The sequence below is a fragment of the Saccopteryx leptura genome, chromosome 8 (assembly GCF_036850995.1).
Source record: "Saccopteryx leptura isolate mSacLep1 chromosome 8, mSacLep1_pri_phased_curated, whole genome shotgun sequence".
NCBI lineage: Eukaryota > Metazoa > Chordata > Mammalia > Chiroptera > Emballonuridae > Saccopteryx > Saccopteryx leptura.
The window spans coordinates 43,192,814-43,212,150 of record NC_089510.1 but is presented as its reverse complement, the minus strand read 5'-3'; the positions used below and the strand labels follow the sequence as shown (position 1 = coordinate 43,212,150).

Below are 19,337 nucleotides of genomic sequence, written 5' to 3'. Positions count from 1 at the left end.
TTTTTAAATGTTACCAGCACTTTTTTTGTAAGTTTCACTTTCCGAGGTATTGTACAAGTTCACACTGTTTGTGAAGTTTGAATATGAAGGAATAATTAAAAAAAAAAAACTCTTCTCTTGGTTTCCTACTGTGTCTTCTTTATATTGTGACAGTTTTTCTGTTTTAGGCAGTTTTCCACATTCTTTTATATATTGTGATCTAGATGTAGTCTGAGATTATCTAAAATAAAAACTATCCCTACAAGGCCAGAAAAATTCTCGATATATCAGTTCTCTTAATGCAAAAGTAGGAATCCCAAGGTTGGTATAATGAGGTCACATTAGGGAAATAAAATACAAATTTGGGCATTTTCCTTTTCCTATCCAAACCTCACAAATGATCACATGGCTCATTTACTGCTATCTAAATCATTCACCTTTCTTTCCTTCCTCACATGCGAATTGGTATTCATCTACCTCTTGTGGAAATAACCAATCCTCTGTATAACACTATGCCCATCTATTTTGTATCATTGTAGTCAAGGAAAGTTTGTGGCTCAAAATACGCCCCCATTTGATGACTTTGGAGAGCCCTAGGGACTCTTATTTGCTGCAGAGACCTTTTTACATATGCAACTCTATCCATAATGGTTCTTTAACCTCGTCATTCTCACAGAAATTGCTGGTGTGATGGAGAACACTTACATCGTATTTGTCCCTGGTGAGGTCAACCCAACTGAATCGATTGCCAAAACTTAAGTAAAGCATCTATATTCCACTCAGCTCTGCAGTGTATAAAGGAAATGGAGCACATTATTTCAACCTTGGTATAACTTAGAATCTAACAAGTAGAAATAAAGGTTCATATAAAATGAAAAGCTACATTACACCATTCAGACTCTCAGTGTCATGGGAGTTGACAAAGTAGCTAAGGTATAAGAGCAGGGTAAGTGAAGGAAGGACCCAGAAAATAAGCAGTCTTAATTTGGGGACTCCCAAGGACATGCAGTCTTTGACGTGGAGTGGTGAGTGCAGATGGACATTTCTACCAATGTGCGGAACAGAAAGCTACCTAGGTGTGAGCTTGAGACAGGGAGAGTTTCAAAGAGGAGTCTGGGCTGAAAGGAGACCTCTGTAAATTTAAACATTGGCTTCTTGCAGTTCAATCACTGAACCTCTCAGTTCACCTGATATTCTATGAAATAGAAAATATAGGGCCCTAGCCGGTTGGTTCAGTGGATAGAGTGTTGGTACTGACATCCTAGGTTTTATCCCCAGTCAGGGCACACGTGAGAAGCAACCATCTGCTTCCCTTCCCCTCCCTCTCGCCTTTCTCTTCCTTTCCCCCTCTCGCAGCCAGTGGCTTGGTTGGTTTGAGCTCAGCCTCACACACTGAGGGTAACTCGGTTGATTCAAGCATCGGCCCCAGATGGGGGCTGCATGCGGGAGTCTATCACACACACACACACACACACACACACACACACACACCCCTACCCACTTAAAGAAAAAAGGGAGAAAACATTTTTATGCTGCATAATTTGTGATTTGATTTCTGTGAACCTTAGCAACATCTTAATTATGTCAACCAACTTCCTTAGATCTGTATGCATACTCCCCAAACTCCTGAGTTCTCCTCTCTGCCTGTGGGAACATTGTGCTGTGGTTCATGTACAGGCTATAGTAATAATAATTGGCACATAGGTTACTCATATGGCACTTAAAAATTTATAAAGTTGTTCTTCATTTATTTTGCCTATCCTTGCAATTACCCTGTAAAACATTGTGAAATAGTGATTATTACACCAGTTTACAGAAATATGTTTATTACATATATTTATACAGTTTATTACACCAGGTTCAGAAATGTTTTTCCCAATATAAAATAATTAATAAACTAGTGCTTGATGTCAAGTTTTCTGAAACCCAGTGATATGTATACCACAGCAGTGTTTCTCAAACTTGAGTACTATGTATACCCTTACACAAAGAAATATATATACTCTCACAGACACCCCACAGGAGGAATCTGTGATTATTTTTATTATGTTTAGAAGTAATTAATAATATAGTGTATAATTATTTTTATTATAATATTTCTTAAATATGTTCAAACATACAACCAGTTAAACCTTTTAGCTCTTACTGAATTATAAAACTAAAAATAAATAAAAGTAAAGTTTAAATATATTTAAAATACAAGTAAAAGTTTAAAGACTATAAAATTAATAGATAAAATTACAACATAGATTTAATACACCAGATGATGCTTTGCTGAGTGTAAGTCATTGCTCACGAAGCAAGGAAGGCCCCCTTCTGCAGCCTGTGTCCGGAGCGCCACACCCCGACACTGCAGCGTACAAAGTGAAGACCCTTCTCTACCACTATCCTAGTCTTTTGACTACTGCGAAATCCACTGCTCTGCCCATGTGGAGCAAATAAATTAGTTATTAAGGGGGGTCTCCATATCTTGAAATCAACTTAATTATAAACACGAATATGGAGACTAAGATAATGACAGCACTCTGCTATGTGCTGTCCTTATAAGAAGGACATCAATAACCAAGATGTCATATTTGACTATCTAAAAGGTGCAACACAAAATTTTAAAATAGAAGAAACTTGCAGACCCAGAGGATATATCTGCAATTCATATCATTCCTTAAATCCCAGGTGATAAGAGTTTGAAACTTCCAGATTCGTTGGCTGATCCCAACGAGTTTGGAGATCTCTGTGGCATCGTAAGCAGTGCCAGGCACACTGCTTATGGGACAGAACACAATGTTAACATGAATTCAGCGTTTTATAGCTTACACAGAGTCAACCACATCTTCCCAAGAACACTGTACAGTAGGTATTATTATTACCATTGTATAAATGAGAAAACATTTATAGTGATCAGTAAGTTAAGGTGCTCATTCCAATGTCATGAAGCTAAATAGCAGTGCTCAGCACTTGGACCAAGTATCTTGACTCCAAGTCCATGACATATCATAGCTACTTCTCTGTTTATCCCTATCACATCACCTAGACCTGCCGCGAGGGGGTGTTCTTCACACCCGCCATGAAGTCAGAATGACCAGGGCAAGTCCTGGGCGGTAAGTCTCCTCCTGAAAGACATCTATGAGTTGCAAGCTTCGTGACAACCCTGACTCTGTTTACATTAACTGGACCCCATATCTACCTCCAGTATCTTTAGAAAGAGTCTGTAATAAATAAGCTCACCTCCTGCTTTTGGCTTCGTGCTTTGCCTTGATAAAGGAAGATAAAGGACACTAGAAAAAAACCTCCATGTTTTTTCTGGTCATAGTTCTCTCAAGTGCATAGCATCTGTAGAGCTCCCCGATGACCTATAAACACGCCTCTCTTTGTTTTCTCCATCTGCAAGGGAATTGCTAGAATTGTGATGTCTAATACTCTAGCTACCCGTCACATGTCACTACTTATATTTGAACTTAAGTTCATTAATATTAAATGACATTTAAAATTCAGTTTCTTAGTCACATTAGCCACCTTTCGAGCACTCGATAGCTGCGTGTGATTAGTGGCAGCCATATTGGACAGCAAAGACCCAGACCTCTCAGCACAGAAAATTCTTTTGGATAGTATTGTCCTAGACTCTATCTTATACAAATGGATTCTCTGAAACATCCAAGTATATCGTTCTGACCTCCAGAAAGCTCAAGTTCTTGAACACATAAGGCTCCCCAGGGCCTCTTGACAGGTAAGCTATGGTGTGGAGATGGGGGGGTACAGTGTTGAAACAGGACTAGAAAGAACCAGAAGACTGAACAAAACTCACGCCCCACAGCGGACAGCCTCTGCCATGCGGCTGATTGCCTTCTCTGCGTGGGGTGCACCTTGCCCGCCGGAACGCTAGTTTCTGTGCAGCTCAACGCCACCCTGCCTGTCCAGCTCAACGCTGATGGAATCTGTGCGGACCTATGTGATGATTCATTGGAAGTCCGGGCATTCACCAGGTGAGAAGGGCCAGGTCAGGAGATAAAACTGCATGGTAAAGTCCTGTCTACTCATGAAGATCATCTACCTCAAAGCTCCATCACTCAGATATCTCACATTTGTTTAGTATACTACAGATCACACTTTATATGCACAGGCTTAGAATACGGAGTGATAAAAGGTAAGGACTCAGTAAATTTACTTCTCCTTGAACTCAATGATTCATTTTTTTAAAAAGATTTTATGTATTGATTTTAGAGAGAGGATAGAGAGAAAGGCAGGGGATGGAGTGGGAAGTATCAGTTCATGGTAGTTGCTTCTCGTATGAGCCCTGACTGGCCAAGTCCGGGTTTCCAACCGGCGACCTCAGCACCCCAGGTTGATGCTGTGTACGCTGCGCCACCACAGGTCAGGCTCAATTCATGTATTCTCCTCTCCTCCTGTCAAGGAAGTCCAGTGAAGATCTAAGAGCTTAGGGTCTCTTCCTGTCTGTACTTAGTGGTACCCTACCTCAATCTCTCCTATGATTCTTCCTTAGATATTTCTGGTAAGACATAATAAAATGAAAAAGTCTAATTAAACCCTATTTTGAATAAGAGAGAGAGAGAGAGACTACCCGTCAGAGATAGACACCATCCCTGGGTGCCATCTGGACTCAGGTTTAGAGTCTAGAGCTAAATGATTCATTAATAATACTATGAAAGCCACGTACACAATTTTAGATTTTTCAGTCATCACATTAAGAGAGTAGAAATAAATAGGGGAGATTACTTTTAATAAAATATTTTATTTAACCCAACATATCCAAAATATCATTTTGACATGTATCAATATCTTATGTTAGTAATGTGATATTTACATTCTTATTATTCACATTAAGTCTTCAAAATCTGATGTGTGCTTTACACTTACATCATAGCACGTCTCACCTGCTCGTAGCTACAGGTGAAGAGTGGCAACTAGACTGGACTGCGTATGGCACCAGGAGGCTGGCTTTTACAGGACGGTATCCTCTCGTTCTCCAAGGAAAATCTAGTTCATTGAATTCTGCTTTACAATGTGTTTTCCGTTGAATTCAACCTTACTTTATGAACCTGGCCCACTGCAACATCTATGGGTCCTTTGAATTCTTATCAACTCCAAATGGTGTTTGAAAATGTTTCCTACTCCCCATACTCTCATTCTACCTCAGCCCAATGCACATCTCCATCATATCAAAGCACCACTCCTTTCGTGTCATTATATCTTCCTCCCCTGGAGGTGCGTTCTACTCCCACCCAATTGGACCCAGTTTTGCAAGAAAAATGCTGTGCACTGCCATGGCAAATAACAGCATTTCCCATGTGTTTCTCTTTCTTTCAAAAGCCTTAGCCCTCTGGACACCGTTCAGCTCGTTGCTCCTGACTATAGACCTGTTTGGTGGAAAAGTGAAAAACAACAATGCAAATCCAAGGAGGAGGAGGGGTTGAATTGTCTTCTTGCTCAACCAGCCCAATTCTTGGGGAGCAGGACAATGCGTAATTTTAACGGTTGGCAAGAGACCACTGTTCCCATATTCTCGCTCAGTTCCTGTGCCCGTGGAAGAAAGTCACTCCCCTGTAAACCATCTCCCTCCTCACTTCTCCAGGAGACAGTGGGAGGAGAAAAACCTACAAGAGCATCTCCGATGCCAGCCAGCCCGGCACAGAGAGGTCAGGGCTGAATCCAGGGGTTCAGAGAAGAGTGTTTGGGGGTGTACACTTTTGAACACGTTCACCCTCCTTTTATTATTTTCCTAGGAAGAGTCATTATTTTAAAAATCTAGGTTTTCTTTTTAGAGGGAAACAGATTCTTTCATCAAAGCTCAGTGGTGGGTTGATAGTGTAAAGGTGGGTCACAGCGCAAGGGCCAAGATGCAGGCACCACACCGACCATGCACCATGTCCGTGCCTTCCTCTGCGTGTGGCTGGAGGAGCCGGGAGCCCTCTGTGTCAGTCCATCGCTGCACTCGGAGTGGACCCAGTAAGAGACTTGAATCACCTGCCCAGAGAATAAAATCTGAAGTCTCATTGGTTCCCTTGGCACCCAAGTCTTCCTTGTGGAGCTCTCCGCTCTGAACTTTAGTTTCTACAAGTTCCTTGGACAAAACCCCTGCACTCACTGTTCCCTGCCTCTTCCTCGGCCAGTTCACCACAGACAGGCCTATCCCGACCACCTCACACCAGCCTGGCATATCTTCCCAAAGACGTGTGTCTCTTATCCTTATCTCCTTACTGCCTTTCCATGGAAACGCTATCTCCTCACTTAACTGTAAATTCTTAAATGGCCGAGAGGGAGAGACCATGGTTGGGTTGTCCTTGAATTCCCTGCCGAAGCTGTTAGCTGTTGCTTTAATCATAAAATGCCTTGAGCGTGTGAATGTTCTCACTGTCTCACGATGACGGTGAGAATGATGAGTGTGGCTCTGTAGACACACCATCACCATCCACCGCAAATCCCTGTAACCTGACCCTGCCCACTGCTATTAGGAGGTCTGTCTTGCACAGAATTGGCTCAAACTGTGAGATTTAAAACAGGTCAATTTTTTTTTAACATTGTATTCATAATCAGGATTCAAACTGCTCTCCCTGGTCTGCCATGATGGAGTGGAATGGAAGGGTGGAGGACATCTGCCATGATGGAGTGGAATGGAAGGGTGGAGGACATCTGCCATGATGGAGTGGAATGGAAGGGTGGAGGACATCTGCCATGATGGAGTGGAATGGAAGGGTGGAGGACATCTGCCATGATGGAGCGGAATGGAAGGGTGGAGGACATCTGCCATGATGGAGTGGAATGGAAGGGTGGAGGACATGCAGACAGAGATGATGATACTCATTCACTCGACTGAACGCACACGCACACTCACACACACAGAGCAGTCATGCGACCCTTACACGTCCCTGTGTAATAGCAGAGACAGGCTGTGTCTCCCAGAAGATGCCTCTGGACGCTATCTTGTTTCCGCTGGGGGGCTGATGTCCCCAAGGCTCCTGTAAGTCAGGACATTGAAGTAGTCGTGTGGCTCTGCATAGTCACCCCCGCTCTGCCCTCTGCAGAGGCCGGCAGGTGCTGCTGCTGCCGGGGCGCCACTTCCAGGGGATGACACAATGCTGGGGCCCCATTCCTCCTGTCCAGGTGGCTCTCTCCCGAGGCCGCTTTCTGCAGAACGGATTCTAAGAAACTTCTTCTAAAAACAAACAAAAAGTGCATTTGTAGGGATGTGATTCAAAAGTTACTCCCCAATGATACGTAATTACAATGCACTGTCTCTTTCTTTTTACACACACACACACACACACACACACACACACACACACAGGCAAAGTCGTGTTCTTTCTAACACCGATTTCTTGACCCCTTATTTCTCACCTCTGAAATCACAGCTGGATTTCAGTATTAGCCACTCCGCTGGAACAGCACGTACGACACCAGCACTGTGCCCACCCCATGCCTGCCTGTTCACTTAGCCTGGGGAGGCAGCCAACAGGCCCTCTCTCTCTCTGCCACCCCCACACTGCTGACCACTTCTGTGAAGTGTTCTCCCCCCATGGCTCCTCCCCATTCTCCTCCTCCTCCTGCGAACCCCACCTGCATCTTCAACCAGGCTTGCTCCTATTTCTGCTTGCACATCAGCTCCCCAAATCAAGGGGTTTCCCAGGGTGCTGCCCTCTGCTCTCTCGTGTTCAACTCTTTCTGAGCCACTTCATCTAAACACACGTCTACAACCACCCTCTTCCCTCTGAAGATTCCCAAATCTCTATCCGAACCAGCCCAGGCTTCTGCCCTGAGCGCCAAGCCCAGATGGCCACGTGCTGGCTGGAAACGGCCACTGGTGACCCACCACGAGCTTGGGCTCAGCGTGTCTCAGAGGAATCCAACACATTCCCCTGTCCACCAGCTGCTCCTGCCCCACAGTCTCTAGCCCAGTTTATTAATGATAAACTCCAAGTGGTCATAAAATCCTATCCTGTTTTACTCCGAAGAAACTCCGAAACACCCCTTGCCTATCCTTACTTTCCTGTCTTACCTCTCACCTGTTCTCCCGAACTCACCTGCCTCATCCAGTCCAACTTCCACATGGCTACCAGCAGAGCGACCTTTCAAATATAAAAGTTGGATCATGCCCTCAGGGCTTCTGCCTGAGCCCTTCGATGCCTCCCATTGTCTATAGGAGCCATGGGAGGCATTCAAGGGATTTATAGGACCACTTAAGTTGTGTACAAAAATATTGCATGAGGTGCATTCTTCTAGGAAGGACGTCCATCGTTCCACCGCATTCCCCACAGGAGACTGGGGAACACCTCCAAAATGCCCTGTGTGACTCAGTCCCCGCCACCTCTCAGTTTCTTCCTGTTCCCACAGTGCTTCCCCGACCACCACCCCACCTTCTGGGATAGGACCTGATCCCAGCGAGCTACCATTTCTTGAGAATCTGCTCCAAGCCTCTCATGTGATCTCAACAACACCTCCTATTGAAGGGTCTGAGTTAGCAAGTAGGCACAGACAGGTACAATCACTTGCCCCGGGACAAATCCAATTCTGACCTGGGTTTCTCTAATTCCAGCTATGCTCTTTCTCCTCCACCACACTGCATCTCATTTTGGAGCTTCCAGAATGCCAGACACTGTTTCCTGACCCCCTCGTTCTACACATGTTGAACCCATTGTCCACTTTCACTATTTCCAGAAAAACTTGTCTACTTTCCTCCAGACTCAGCTCCGCAGCACATTGTCCAAGAACCCTTCTCTGACCTTCCGGGAGAGCTCCATTCTCCCGGGTGCTAGACTGTGGTCCCGGAGGGTCTCTGTTGTAACAGGGGACGCTGTCTGGAAATGGTTGCTTACCTCTGTCTACCCCGGGCCCCAAACTGTGAGCTGCTTCAGGGACGGGGCTGTGCTTTGTTCTTCCGTGTAACCGCAGAGCCCATAACATATGCTCAGGATATGTCCTGGACTGAAATACACATGCACGCGCGCAAACATACACACACACACACACACACACACACACACACACACACACACACACCTTTTATAGCCCCATACCTAAAAGAACCAGATTTTCCAGCTCAATGCAGTTACTCATGGACAGACAACTACAATTGCACTTGTGGAACAAAGGACAGACGGTGAAATCTGTTTGGGAAAATCAAGGATGTAAAGTCAGCCATCACATTCACATGAGAGCAGCAGAGGTGAGGTTTGAGCACAAACAAGATGGCATCAGCAATACGCAATGACACCCCATACAAGGATGACACCCTCTCAGTCTTTGTGGAGACTGTTCCAGCTAAAGTAAGTCAGTCACCCACACTGTTGGTCAAGGAGAGATTCACCAAGAGCCACACACAGGCTTAGAAAAAAGAACAACAAACCAACCAAATTTCGTTCTGCCCACTCCACTGCTCCTAGGATAGGAACCACCAGCACCATTATCAGCTGGCGTCAAGCTCAGCAGTGCACAAATGTGTGTATGCCGGGGGCGAGTGGGAGGGTGTATAGGGCCACCTGTTCCCCGGAAACGGATATGAGAACTCAGAGCATTGCCACGACGGCGCCTGGGGAGAGGCCAGTCTCAGAGGCACACGCACAGTAAGGTAGTCTTTCCTCATGTACTGTTTCATCCTTTTCTTTTCAGGAGAAGTGGCTGCACCTTACCTACCAAAAGTACGGAGAAAAATAGAGTTATCATAGGTCATGCTGATGCTATGCTTAAAAGAAGGGCTACACCCCTCGACACAACCCTGTCCATTTTTAAAGTGTGTATATGGGCTCATCCTCTAAGTACTGACGTGGTGTTTTATGCTGGTGTGTTCTTGTTCCCATTCTCAGATGGGTCACCCTTGTCTTTAAATCTTAGAACTCTTTTCACTTCCAAAGTCCTCTGGGACTTGGACATGTGCCTGCAGTGGGCCTCTCAGCTGCTCAGTGTGCATTCCGTCCTGCACGGGGGACTCTGTCATCGTAAACTGTGTAAAAACCACATTTGGAATTAATATGCTGATGTCCTAAGGGACCAAAGGCAGCTACTGAGATTGCAGCTGGGTCCTGCTGGGAAAAACATGGCCCTCTTAGAGAATCTGAGGAGAAAGACGGTCGAGTCGGCAGTCATGGTCCTGGAGCTGGACACACCCCTCCCTCCTTTACCTCACAGAGGGTCTCCTGGGGGCACTTTCGCCAACAGCGGCTTGGCAAGTAATAGTCATTCGTTTAGTCCAGTTGATCCATGCAGTACAAACAGGTGGGATGCAGCCTGTTTGCACCAGTTCAGCAGAACTGATACCTCAATTTTTATTGAGTTCAGTGAACCGCTTGTTCAAATGGCATTTGTAATCAGGGTTCTCTCGAAGGTGGGCACCTGGGCAGCCACCCAGCGTGGAAATCACAAATTTACATTCCTTACTCTTTTTTAATGTTCATCTGGGCAACAGCGTATTCTAAGTGCCCGTAGTCATGTTCATTCCATCCATGGGTGAAAAAAATTGCAAGAGAGGATGCCAGTCAAGAAGCAATATGGAAATATCTTAAATAACAGGTTTTTTTTTTTTCAGGTATTATTCAATATTTTTAATTAATATTTTAAAACTCTTTCTTACAACATAATCTAGTTTTGTGTACCTCTTTTATTCTTATTTAAGTATTCGGTGCATGAAATAATAAAACTACCCTTTGATATATAGTTTTTTTTATACTTAAAACAATCATTAGGGCAGAGAAACAGTTGTTAAATAACTGATTTAAATTAGTACAAATATTTATTGAGCACCGAGTATTCTGAGGTGCTATGATAAATAAAATTTATAATAATTATAAGAATGTATATTTATAAGAATATAGTTATTAATACATGCCAGGAAAAATACCGAGTGTCTTACTTGAATTATTTGTCTGAATCTTTGGCTTTTATCCACAGCCCCATGAGGCAGCAGCATAATTATTTCTGGCTTACAGATGAGGAGGATGAGGTTGAGCAAGGTCAGGGGCCACGGCTCCCCGAGTGGTGGAGCCAGAGCCCGAGCCAGGCCCCTCCGCTTCCGGAGGCCACATTCCCATGTAGTGCAGTCTCTGTAGGTAATGCTGTGGTGCCCTGCTCTGCATACAGTTGTTGCTTCAACCAAGTCTCCAGCTGAGACCACATCGCACTAGCTTTCTTCACTCAGCCCGATTCTGCTTCCTCTAATACCGTCATCTGAGAGCTCAAATACGTCGCTGTCACCAGAGTCCTCACGGCCGGCTCTAATTCCTGCACCTGGTCTAGAACAGTTTCCCGGGAAAGGCCCTGGGTGGAGAGTGGAAGGAAATCCCTCACCAGCTGGGACACAGACCCTGCCACTGGTGGGGAAGTGGGATGGGTACAGGTGGAAGGAGACTGTGAGCTGGGCCACGGCTCTGGCGTGTGAGAAGTGTGGGCTAAGCAGTGATTACAGGACCCTGGGATTGATTGGGTGGCTTTTGCTCGAGTACCCTAGAGCAGGGGTCCCCAAACTATAGCCCGCGGGCCACATGCGGCCCCCTGAGGCCATTTATCTGGCCCCCGCTGCACTTCCAGAAGGGGCACTTCTTTCAGTGGTGGTCAGTGAGAGGAGCACAGGATGCAAAGCACAGCGTCGCTCACGTACAGTACTACTTCCGGTGACGCGGGACGTACACGTCACAGCTCCGGAAGCGCGTCATATCACTTGTTACGGCTATAGCAGTGGCAAATATGGAACCCGACATTGACCATCTCATTAGCCAAAAGCAGGCCCTTAGTTCCCATTGAAATACTGACCAGTTTGTTGATTTAAATTTACTTGTTCTTTATTTTAAATATTGTATTTGTTCCCGTTTTGGTTTTTTACTTTAAAATAAGATATGTGCAGTGTGCATAGGGATTTGTCCATAGTTTTCTTTATAGTCCGGCCCTCCAACGGTCTGAGGGACAGTGAACTGGCCCCCTGTGTAAAAAGTTTGGGGACCCCTGCCCTAGAGTCTAAGGTACTGACGGGGAAAAAAGATCTATCAGCAACTGAAAGTGAAGTGTGAGAGTCAGAGGTCCTTGTGGGAGTCATCTAAAGAGGCATCCTCTCCAGCCCCGAGGCCAGCACGGGGTCTACTGAAGGATGGTTAAAATTAAATGAGCTAACGTACAGAACTCCGTAGCACAGAGTAGGTGCCTAAGATGCATCAGACTCAAAGTATTGTAGATAAATCGAACTCCCAGGAAACTGGCTTAAGGGACAGGCAGGACCTAGGAATTGTAGGTGACAGCAAGATGGGTAGAGGGCAGCCTTTCCGGAGCTCCCAGGTAATGGAAGGGACAGAGAATATAAACAACTTCACAAAAACGCAGAACAAAGACCATGAAAATGGCACAGAGAGCAGGGGGAAACCACATCCAGCCTGTCTGCAGGCAGAAAGAATCCGAAAGAATCCAGAACGGCAGGGGCGGCGTGCCCAGGACTGAGATGTACAGCTGGAGTCATTACCTTTCTAGCCACTGTGACCACCCCTGTGACTGCTGTGCAGAGGACCACCAGCAAGACGACTCCGAGAAACAGGATCCACAACCTAGTGCCGTGCTCAGCCCCTAGAGGGAGGACAGAATAGCGGAAATGGGTTGAGGCCGGAAGCCAAGGGCACCCACTCCCCGGGGAGGTCTGAGCAGCGGGCACAGGAAGGGGCTTGCCGGGCCTGCCCCGCCCACAGGGCCGGACCACTGAGCGGGCTCTGTGCACCGCAGAGCATCGGCCGGTCCATCAGGAACCGTGGACACCCGAGCAGTCCTGTACCTCACACATCTGACCCCAGCGCAGACCGTTCTTAACACGCCCTTCCCCCAGTCAGCAAAATCACTCTCAGTAATAATCATGAAATGAAACAAATGATAACATCCAGAAAAAAATAGAAAAGCGATATATTCTTTTATGAAGCTTCATACTGATAATTATACTAGTAGAGATAATTAACTTAAAAATTAAAATAAAATTAATATTATAGTACAAAACGGAATAAAAGTACCTAACCTTTCACCTTAAGCCTCCAACACGTGTCCCATGTCGTCTGTGAGACCTGAGGGCGTATGGGTCTGGAGCTGTATATTTTCCTGGTTTTATTTCATTCATATTACAAATATTTGTAATATGCATTAAAGTGTGATCAAGTGAATTTTTTTTAAAGATGTTATTTTTTTTTAGATTTTATTCATTTTTAGAGGGGGGGGGGGAGGACCAGGAAGCATCAACTTCCATATGTGCCTTGAACAAGCACGGAGTTTCTTTTTTTTTTTTTTTTTTTTTTGTATTTTTCTAAGCTGGAAACGGGGAGAGACAGACAGACTCCCGCATGCGCCCGACCGGGATCCACCCGGCACGCCCACCAGGGGCGACGCTCTGCCCACCAGGGGGCGATGCTCTGCCCCTCCGGGGCGTTGCTCTGCCGCGACCAGAGCCACTCTAGCGCCTGGGGCAGAAGCCAAGGAGCCATCCCCAGTGCCCGGGCCATCTTTACTCCAATGGAGCCTTGGCTGTGGGAGGGGAAGAGAGAGACAGAGAGGAAAGAGGAGGGGGTGGAGAAGCAAATGGGCACTTCTCCTATGTGCCCTGGCCGGGAATCGAACCCGGGCCCCCCGCATGCCAGGCCGACGCTCTACCGCTGAGCCAACCGGCCAGGGCCAAGCACGGGGTTTTGAACCGGTGACCGCAACATTCCAGGTCGATGCTTTATCCACTGCACCACACAGGTCAGGCAACAAGTGAATTTTTATTAACATAAAATATAACCGGAAGGAGGGAGAGGCAGGAAGGGAATTCTGAAGAGATGAGTGACATTTGACCCCAGGAGAGAGTGGGAGAAACAGCACAGCGGCCAGGATGTGTTGGGTTGTAGGTGGAAGGGTTTCCAGGCAGCTTCATCCCAGCTCCACCTGCTTCCCAGAATCTAGGGCCAAACCCAGGTGTGCAGGGAGAAGAGAAGGGTGTAGGAGAAGCCAGGCCCTCTTCCCTCTAAATAAGGGCTTAGATTGCTGGGAAGGTGGCTAAGAAATGCAATCCCTTAGGACAAAGGCAGTCCCCACACGGTTCCAGGAGCGATAGGAGAGGGAGCCCAAGTCCCCAGAACACGTTTCTCCTGCCCTGAGGATTTAGTTTCCTGCTTTGGCAGGGCAGATGGGAGCAAAGTGGCATCCTGGAGAGCAGCTATGGAGGCCAGAGGGCTGCACAGGTCACAGAGTCACACAGGTCAGAGGGCTGCAGAGGCCAGAGGGATGAGGAGGCCGGAAGGACGAGGAGGCCGGAAAGACGCGAAGGCCGGAGGGATGAGGAGGCCGGAGGGATGAGGAGGCCGGAGGGATGCGGAGGCCGGAGGGACGCGGAGGCCGGAGGAGTGAGGAGGCCGGAGGGATGCAGAGGCCGGAGGGACACGGAGGCCGGAGGGACGCGGAGGCCGGAGGAGTGAGGAGGCCGGAGGGGTGAGGGGGCCGGAGGGATGAGGAGGCCGGAGGGACGAGGAGGCCGGAAAGATGCGAAGGCCGGAGGGACGAGGAGGCCGGAGGGACGCGGAGGCCGGAGGAGTGAGGAGGCCGGAGGGGTGAGGGGGCCGGAGGGATGAGGAGGCCGGAGGGACGAGGAGGCCGGAGGGATGCGGAGGCCGGAGGGACGCGGAGGCCGGAGGGGTGAGGAGGCCGGAGGGGTGAGGAGGCCGAAGGGGTGAGGAGGCCGGAGGGATGAGGAGGCCGGAGGGATGTGCAGGCCGGAGGGATGAGGAGGCCGGAGGGATGAGGAGGCCGGAGGGGTGAGGAGGCCGGAGGGATGAGGAGGCCGGAGGGGTGAGGAGGCCGGAGGGATGAGGGGGCTGGAGGGATGAGGAGGCCGGAGGGATGAGGAGGCCGGAGGGATGAGGAGGTCACAGGGATGTGGAGGCCGGAGGGGTGAGGAGGCCACAGGGATGTGGAGGTCACAGGGGTGAGGAGGCCGGAGGGATGCGGAGGCCAGAGGGGTGAGGAGGCCACAGGGATGAGGAGGTCACAGGGATGTGGAGGTCACAGGGATGAGGAGGTCACAGGGATGTGGAGGTCACAGGGATGTGGAGGCCGGAGGGATGAGGAGGTCAGAGGGATGTGGATGGTCTTAAAACCTCATAATGTCTTAAAACAACCCTCATTTCCCAGATGAGAAAGCTGATGCACAAAGCAGATAGGTAACTCTGTGTGAGGTCCATGGCAGCATCAGGATTGGACATAGGCTGTCTGGTATCAGTCTGAGCTTGTAACCATCCTGCTATACCGTCTCTCAGATATGATAATAATCTTTTCCCACCTTCCAGACAACTGGTTCAAATGTTCAGATGGATAATGAATGTGAGATAATTTTGGAAACTATGAAATATGCACAAATGTAAATTATCATAAATTAAAAACACAACTATCACCTGACCAGGCGGTGGCGCAGTGGACAGAGCATCGAACTGGGACACGGAGGACCCAGGTTTGAAACCCCAAGGTCACTGGCTTGAGCACAGGGTTGCTGGATTGAGCATGGCATCATAAACATGACCCAATGGTCTCCGGCTTGAGCCCAAAGGTTTCTGGCTTGAGCCCAAGGTCACTGGATTGAACAAGGGGTTACTCGCTCTGCTGTAGCCCCCCCCCCCCCCCAGGCAAGGCACATATGAGAAAGCAGCCAATCAACAACTAAGGTGCCGTAACAAAGAATTGATGTTTCTCATCCCTTTCTGTCTGTCTGTTCCTATCTGCCCCTCTCTCTGTTTCTCTCTCTCTGTCACACACACACACACACACACACACACACACACACAAATATGGAACTACCATATGACCTAGCAATTCCACTTCTGGGTATTTATCCCAAGAAATCCAAAACACTAATTTAAAAAAATATATTCACCTTTATGTCATTGCAGCATATTTACAATAGCCAAGACTTGGAAGCAGCCTAAGTGTCCATTGATGGACAAATGCATAAAGCAGATGTGTTATATAATATTAGCCATACAGAAGAAGGAAATCTTGCCATTTGTGACAACACAAATGGACCTAAAGGGTATTATGCTAAGTGAAATAAGTCAGATAGAGAAAGACAAATACAACATGACTTAACTTATATGTGAAATATAGAAAACAAAATCAGTGAATAAACAGAAACAAACTCCTTGGTACAAAGAACAAACTGATGGTTACCAGATGGGAGGGGAGCCGGGCGGTGGGTGAAAGAGAAAGGGATTCCAGCTGAACACATTGCCAGATAGAGCCCGACCAGGCGGTGGCGCAGTGGATAGAGTCTCGGACTGGGATGCTGAGGACCCAGGTTTGAGACCCTGAGGTCGCCAGTTCGAGAGCGGGCTCATCTGGTTTGAGCAAAAGCTCACCAGCTTGGACCTGAGGTCTTTGGCTCGAGCAAGGGGCTACTCGGTCTGGTGAAGGCCCACGGTCAAGGCACATATGAGAAAGCAATCAATGAACAACTAAGGTGTCGCTACGAAAAACTGATGATTGATGCTTCTCATCTCTCTCCGTTCCTGTCTGTCTGTCCCTATCTATCCCTCTCTCTAACTCTCTCTCTGTCTCTGTACAAAAAAAAAAGAACTCATATTGCCAGATATAAAAACAAGCACAGGAATGTAAAGTATAGCAAAGGGAATACAGTCAATAATATTATAACTATGTGTGATGTCACCTGACCTGTGGTGACTCACTGAATTAAAATGTCGATCTGGAACGCTGAGGTCCCCGATCGAAACCCCCAGCTTGTCTGGTCACGGCACATGTGGGAGTTGATGCTTCTTGCTCCTCCTCCCCTTCTCTCTCCCTCTCTTCCTCCTCACTAAAATAAATAAATTTTAAAAATTAAAAAGAAAAACAACTTTTAAAAAAATAGCTATGTGTGATGTCAGATATCAGATGGGTGGTTAGATTTATCAGGCTGATAACTTTGTTAAGTTATATAAATGTCTAATGACTATGTGGTTCACCTGAAATTAATATAATATTGCACATCAGCAGTAATTAAAATTTTTTTAATTAAAAAATGTAATTGTACATTTACACTTAGCAAGCACATAGCTTTGTTTTGTTGTTTTTTGTTTCTTTGATATATTTCATTGATTGATTTTTATAGAGCGAGGGAGGGAGCGAAACCATAGCTGCTTCACTTCAGTTGTTCCTCTGGCTTCTCACATGTGCCCCGACTGTGCAGCCCGGGGTCGGGACCCGCAACCTCAGCCCGGCAACCTCAGCCCTCCGGGGCAAGGCTCTGTCCACGGTGCCACCACAGGCCGGGCCCAGCTTTCTTTCTAATCAGCTCTAATCCTTATAAATTTAGGGCTTAATTCTCATTTGCCCGATCCATGCTAAACTAAGAAATGAGAACATTTCCCAGATGACTTTTTCACCTGGTCTTCCTAGCAAATATCATAAAATGTCCTTCTTATACCCCAAATTGTAGTCTCAATCCTGGCTGCACATTCTAATCACTAGGGATAATCTTTGAACATATCATCCAGTCTCTGCCCCTGAGGTTCTGATTAAACTGAACTGGGATGGGGCGCTGGCATCAGCATTATTTGAAATCTCCATGTGATGTGAGTGTGAGTGTGAGTGTGAGTGTGAGTGTGAGCCGGGCTTGGGAGCCCACAGTGTGTAGCAGGGATGCATTTTCTATCCTAGAAGATAAGGTTCATCATCCACTCTGCACCAGAGGGCATACCTGAGCTCTGGAGGACCTCCAGAAAGAGCCTCCCTTTGTAGATGCCATCAGGGAAGGTGTGATAGATGCAGGCGTACTCCCCTGTGTCATTCATGGTCAGCGCCTGGAGAGTAAGCCCCAGGCCCGGGCCGGGGACCACTCGCTCCTGGAAGGCGGGGTTGATGTGCCACCCCAAGTTAGTATGACGAATGGCCAGGAGTCGGTTCTTCTGCTCCCAGTTGACCTGAGTCACTTTGGCAGTGGTGGAGGAGAGGTGACATTGTAAGGTGACAGAGCCACCTTCCTCTGCAGAAATGTTCCCCACGGTTACTATTCTGCCTGTCATAGCTCCTAGGGAAGGGAAGAAAAGCATGTATGAGTCCTGATTTAATAGCTGGCCTTGAACCTTCCCTCAGAAATCCCAAGGGGCTCTGCATCCAGAACTGGTCTGTGAGTGTTAGTCTCCCAGACCATCGCGTCTCCCCTCAGATAGACTGTACTCGCTGCACAGCGGAGCGCTTCACCATCTGAGGAACTCTGCTGTGAGGTAGCGTCATGACCAGCTCTTCGATCATCTCCATATGCTGACTTTGCCTCCCTACCTAGACTACAAACCCTGTTAGCCCTGCATCTGTTTAATTACATCTCCCAGCAGCCCAGGTGTGGGCTGCACACATTATCCTTTGGAATCAAGTCTGGCCGTTTGGTTGGTTGCCATTTGAGGTGCCTGGAAAACCCTCCAGGAAAGCCATGAAATCCAGAGGGAAGGAGATTGGGGAGGGACTGTTTCTCCGAGGCCAAACAGCCCTTTTGGCACTGACCTCGCCTCAGATGGTCCAGAAAGCAACATAAAAACTGATTTTTCCTACCGTTTTAAAATATTTGTATCCCCTTTTAATACAGAAGGAAATAGATTTAACATAAATTCAATCTCTAATGGTAGACTCTCTAGAATCTTTGAAGAAAACATTTTGATCCACAGAAAATATACAAATATTTTTCTAGAAGTTTCCTTAAAGACAGAAGAAAGGACGATGGAGCAGGAGTGAACGTCTGCAAACAAACTGGTCATTCCTCCTTCTTAGTCCCTCTCTCTATTTCTTGGATTGGTCAGCCAGACTCCCCCAATCCCAAGTCCTTCATCTGCTGCCCAAAACAGGCCTGCACCTTCTTCTCTGAAGAAGAGGGGGACACGGGGCTCTGAAAACGGTGGTTTCCTTCCCGCCGTCAGACGTGGGATTCATGTTCAGCCTCCCCTTTCCTTCCACCTGCTCTCCCTCTTCCTTCGGTTCCAGGTAGATTTCAGCCCTTACCTGAAGCCGGGAGGGAAGCCTGCCTCAGCCCCTGGGCCCAGATCAGGAGGAAACACCACTGCATGCTTCTGCCCAGGGGGCCTCCAGGAAGCAGATGTGGCCTCTTCTGCCACGGAAACTAGAAACTGGCCGACTGCAGACGGCAAGGTGAAACTGAGCCTATGAGGAGAGAGGGTCTCGGAAAAACCAAGTTCAGCAAAACCAAAAACAGATAAAGTTCTCAACAAGTACACAAACAGCACAGGGCAAGCCACAAGAAAGACCATGGAGGAAATACATTTAAAAATAAGCAAAGATGTGGTTAAGGTATACTACACTGGTCTTTGGATTACAATTAGTTAATCTTCTGCTTTAAATTCTCTTAATGCAATTTTTTTTTTTAAGTC

The 19,337-nt window shown here is 47.1% G+C and overlaps 1 protein-coding gene across 1 annotated transcript; it reads right to left on the bottom strand.

Annotated features, from left to right (window-relative positions):
• Positions 1-6,660: 6,660 nt before the first annotated feature.
• TIGIT (T cell immunoreceptor with Ig and ITIM domains) lies at positions 6,661-19,077 on the bottom strand. The gene is made up of 4 exons (XM_066347412.1): positions 18,952-19,077; positions 17,660-17,989; positions 12,428-12,528; positions 6,661-7,147 (listed from the first exon to the last, which is right to left on the bottom strand). The coding sequence occupies exons 1-4, from the start codon at positions 19,013-19,015 to the stop codon at positions 6,911-6,913; spliced, it is 732 nt and encodes a 243-aa protein (XP_066203509.1). The 5' UTR covers positions 19,016-19,077; the 3' UTR covers positions 6,661-6,910.
• Positions 19,078-19,337: the final 260 nt, after the last annotated feature.

Coding starts and splice junctions, on each gene's coding strand:
- TIGIT (XM_066347412.1), bottom strand. CDS start 19,015: ATGCAGTGGTGTTTCCTCCTGATCTGGGCCCAGGGGCTGAGGCAGGCT. Junction 17,990..18,951: donor GGCTTCCCTCCCGGCTTCAG/GTAAGGGCTGAA, acceptor TCCCTTCCCTAG/GAGCTATGACAGGCAGAATA. Junction 12,529..17,659: donor GGAGGTCCTCCAGAGCTCAG/GTATGCCCTCTG, acceptor TCCTCCCTCTAG/GGGCTGAGCACGGCACTAGG.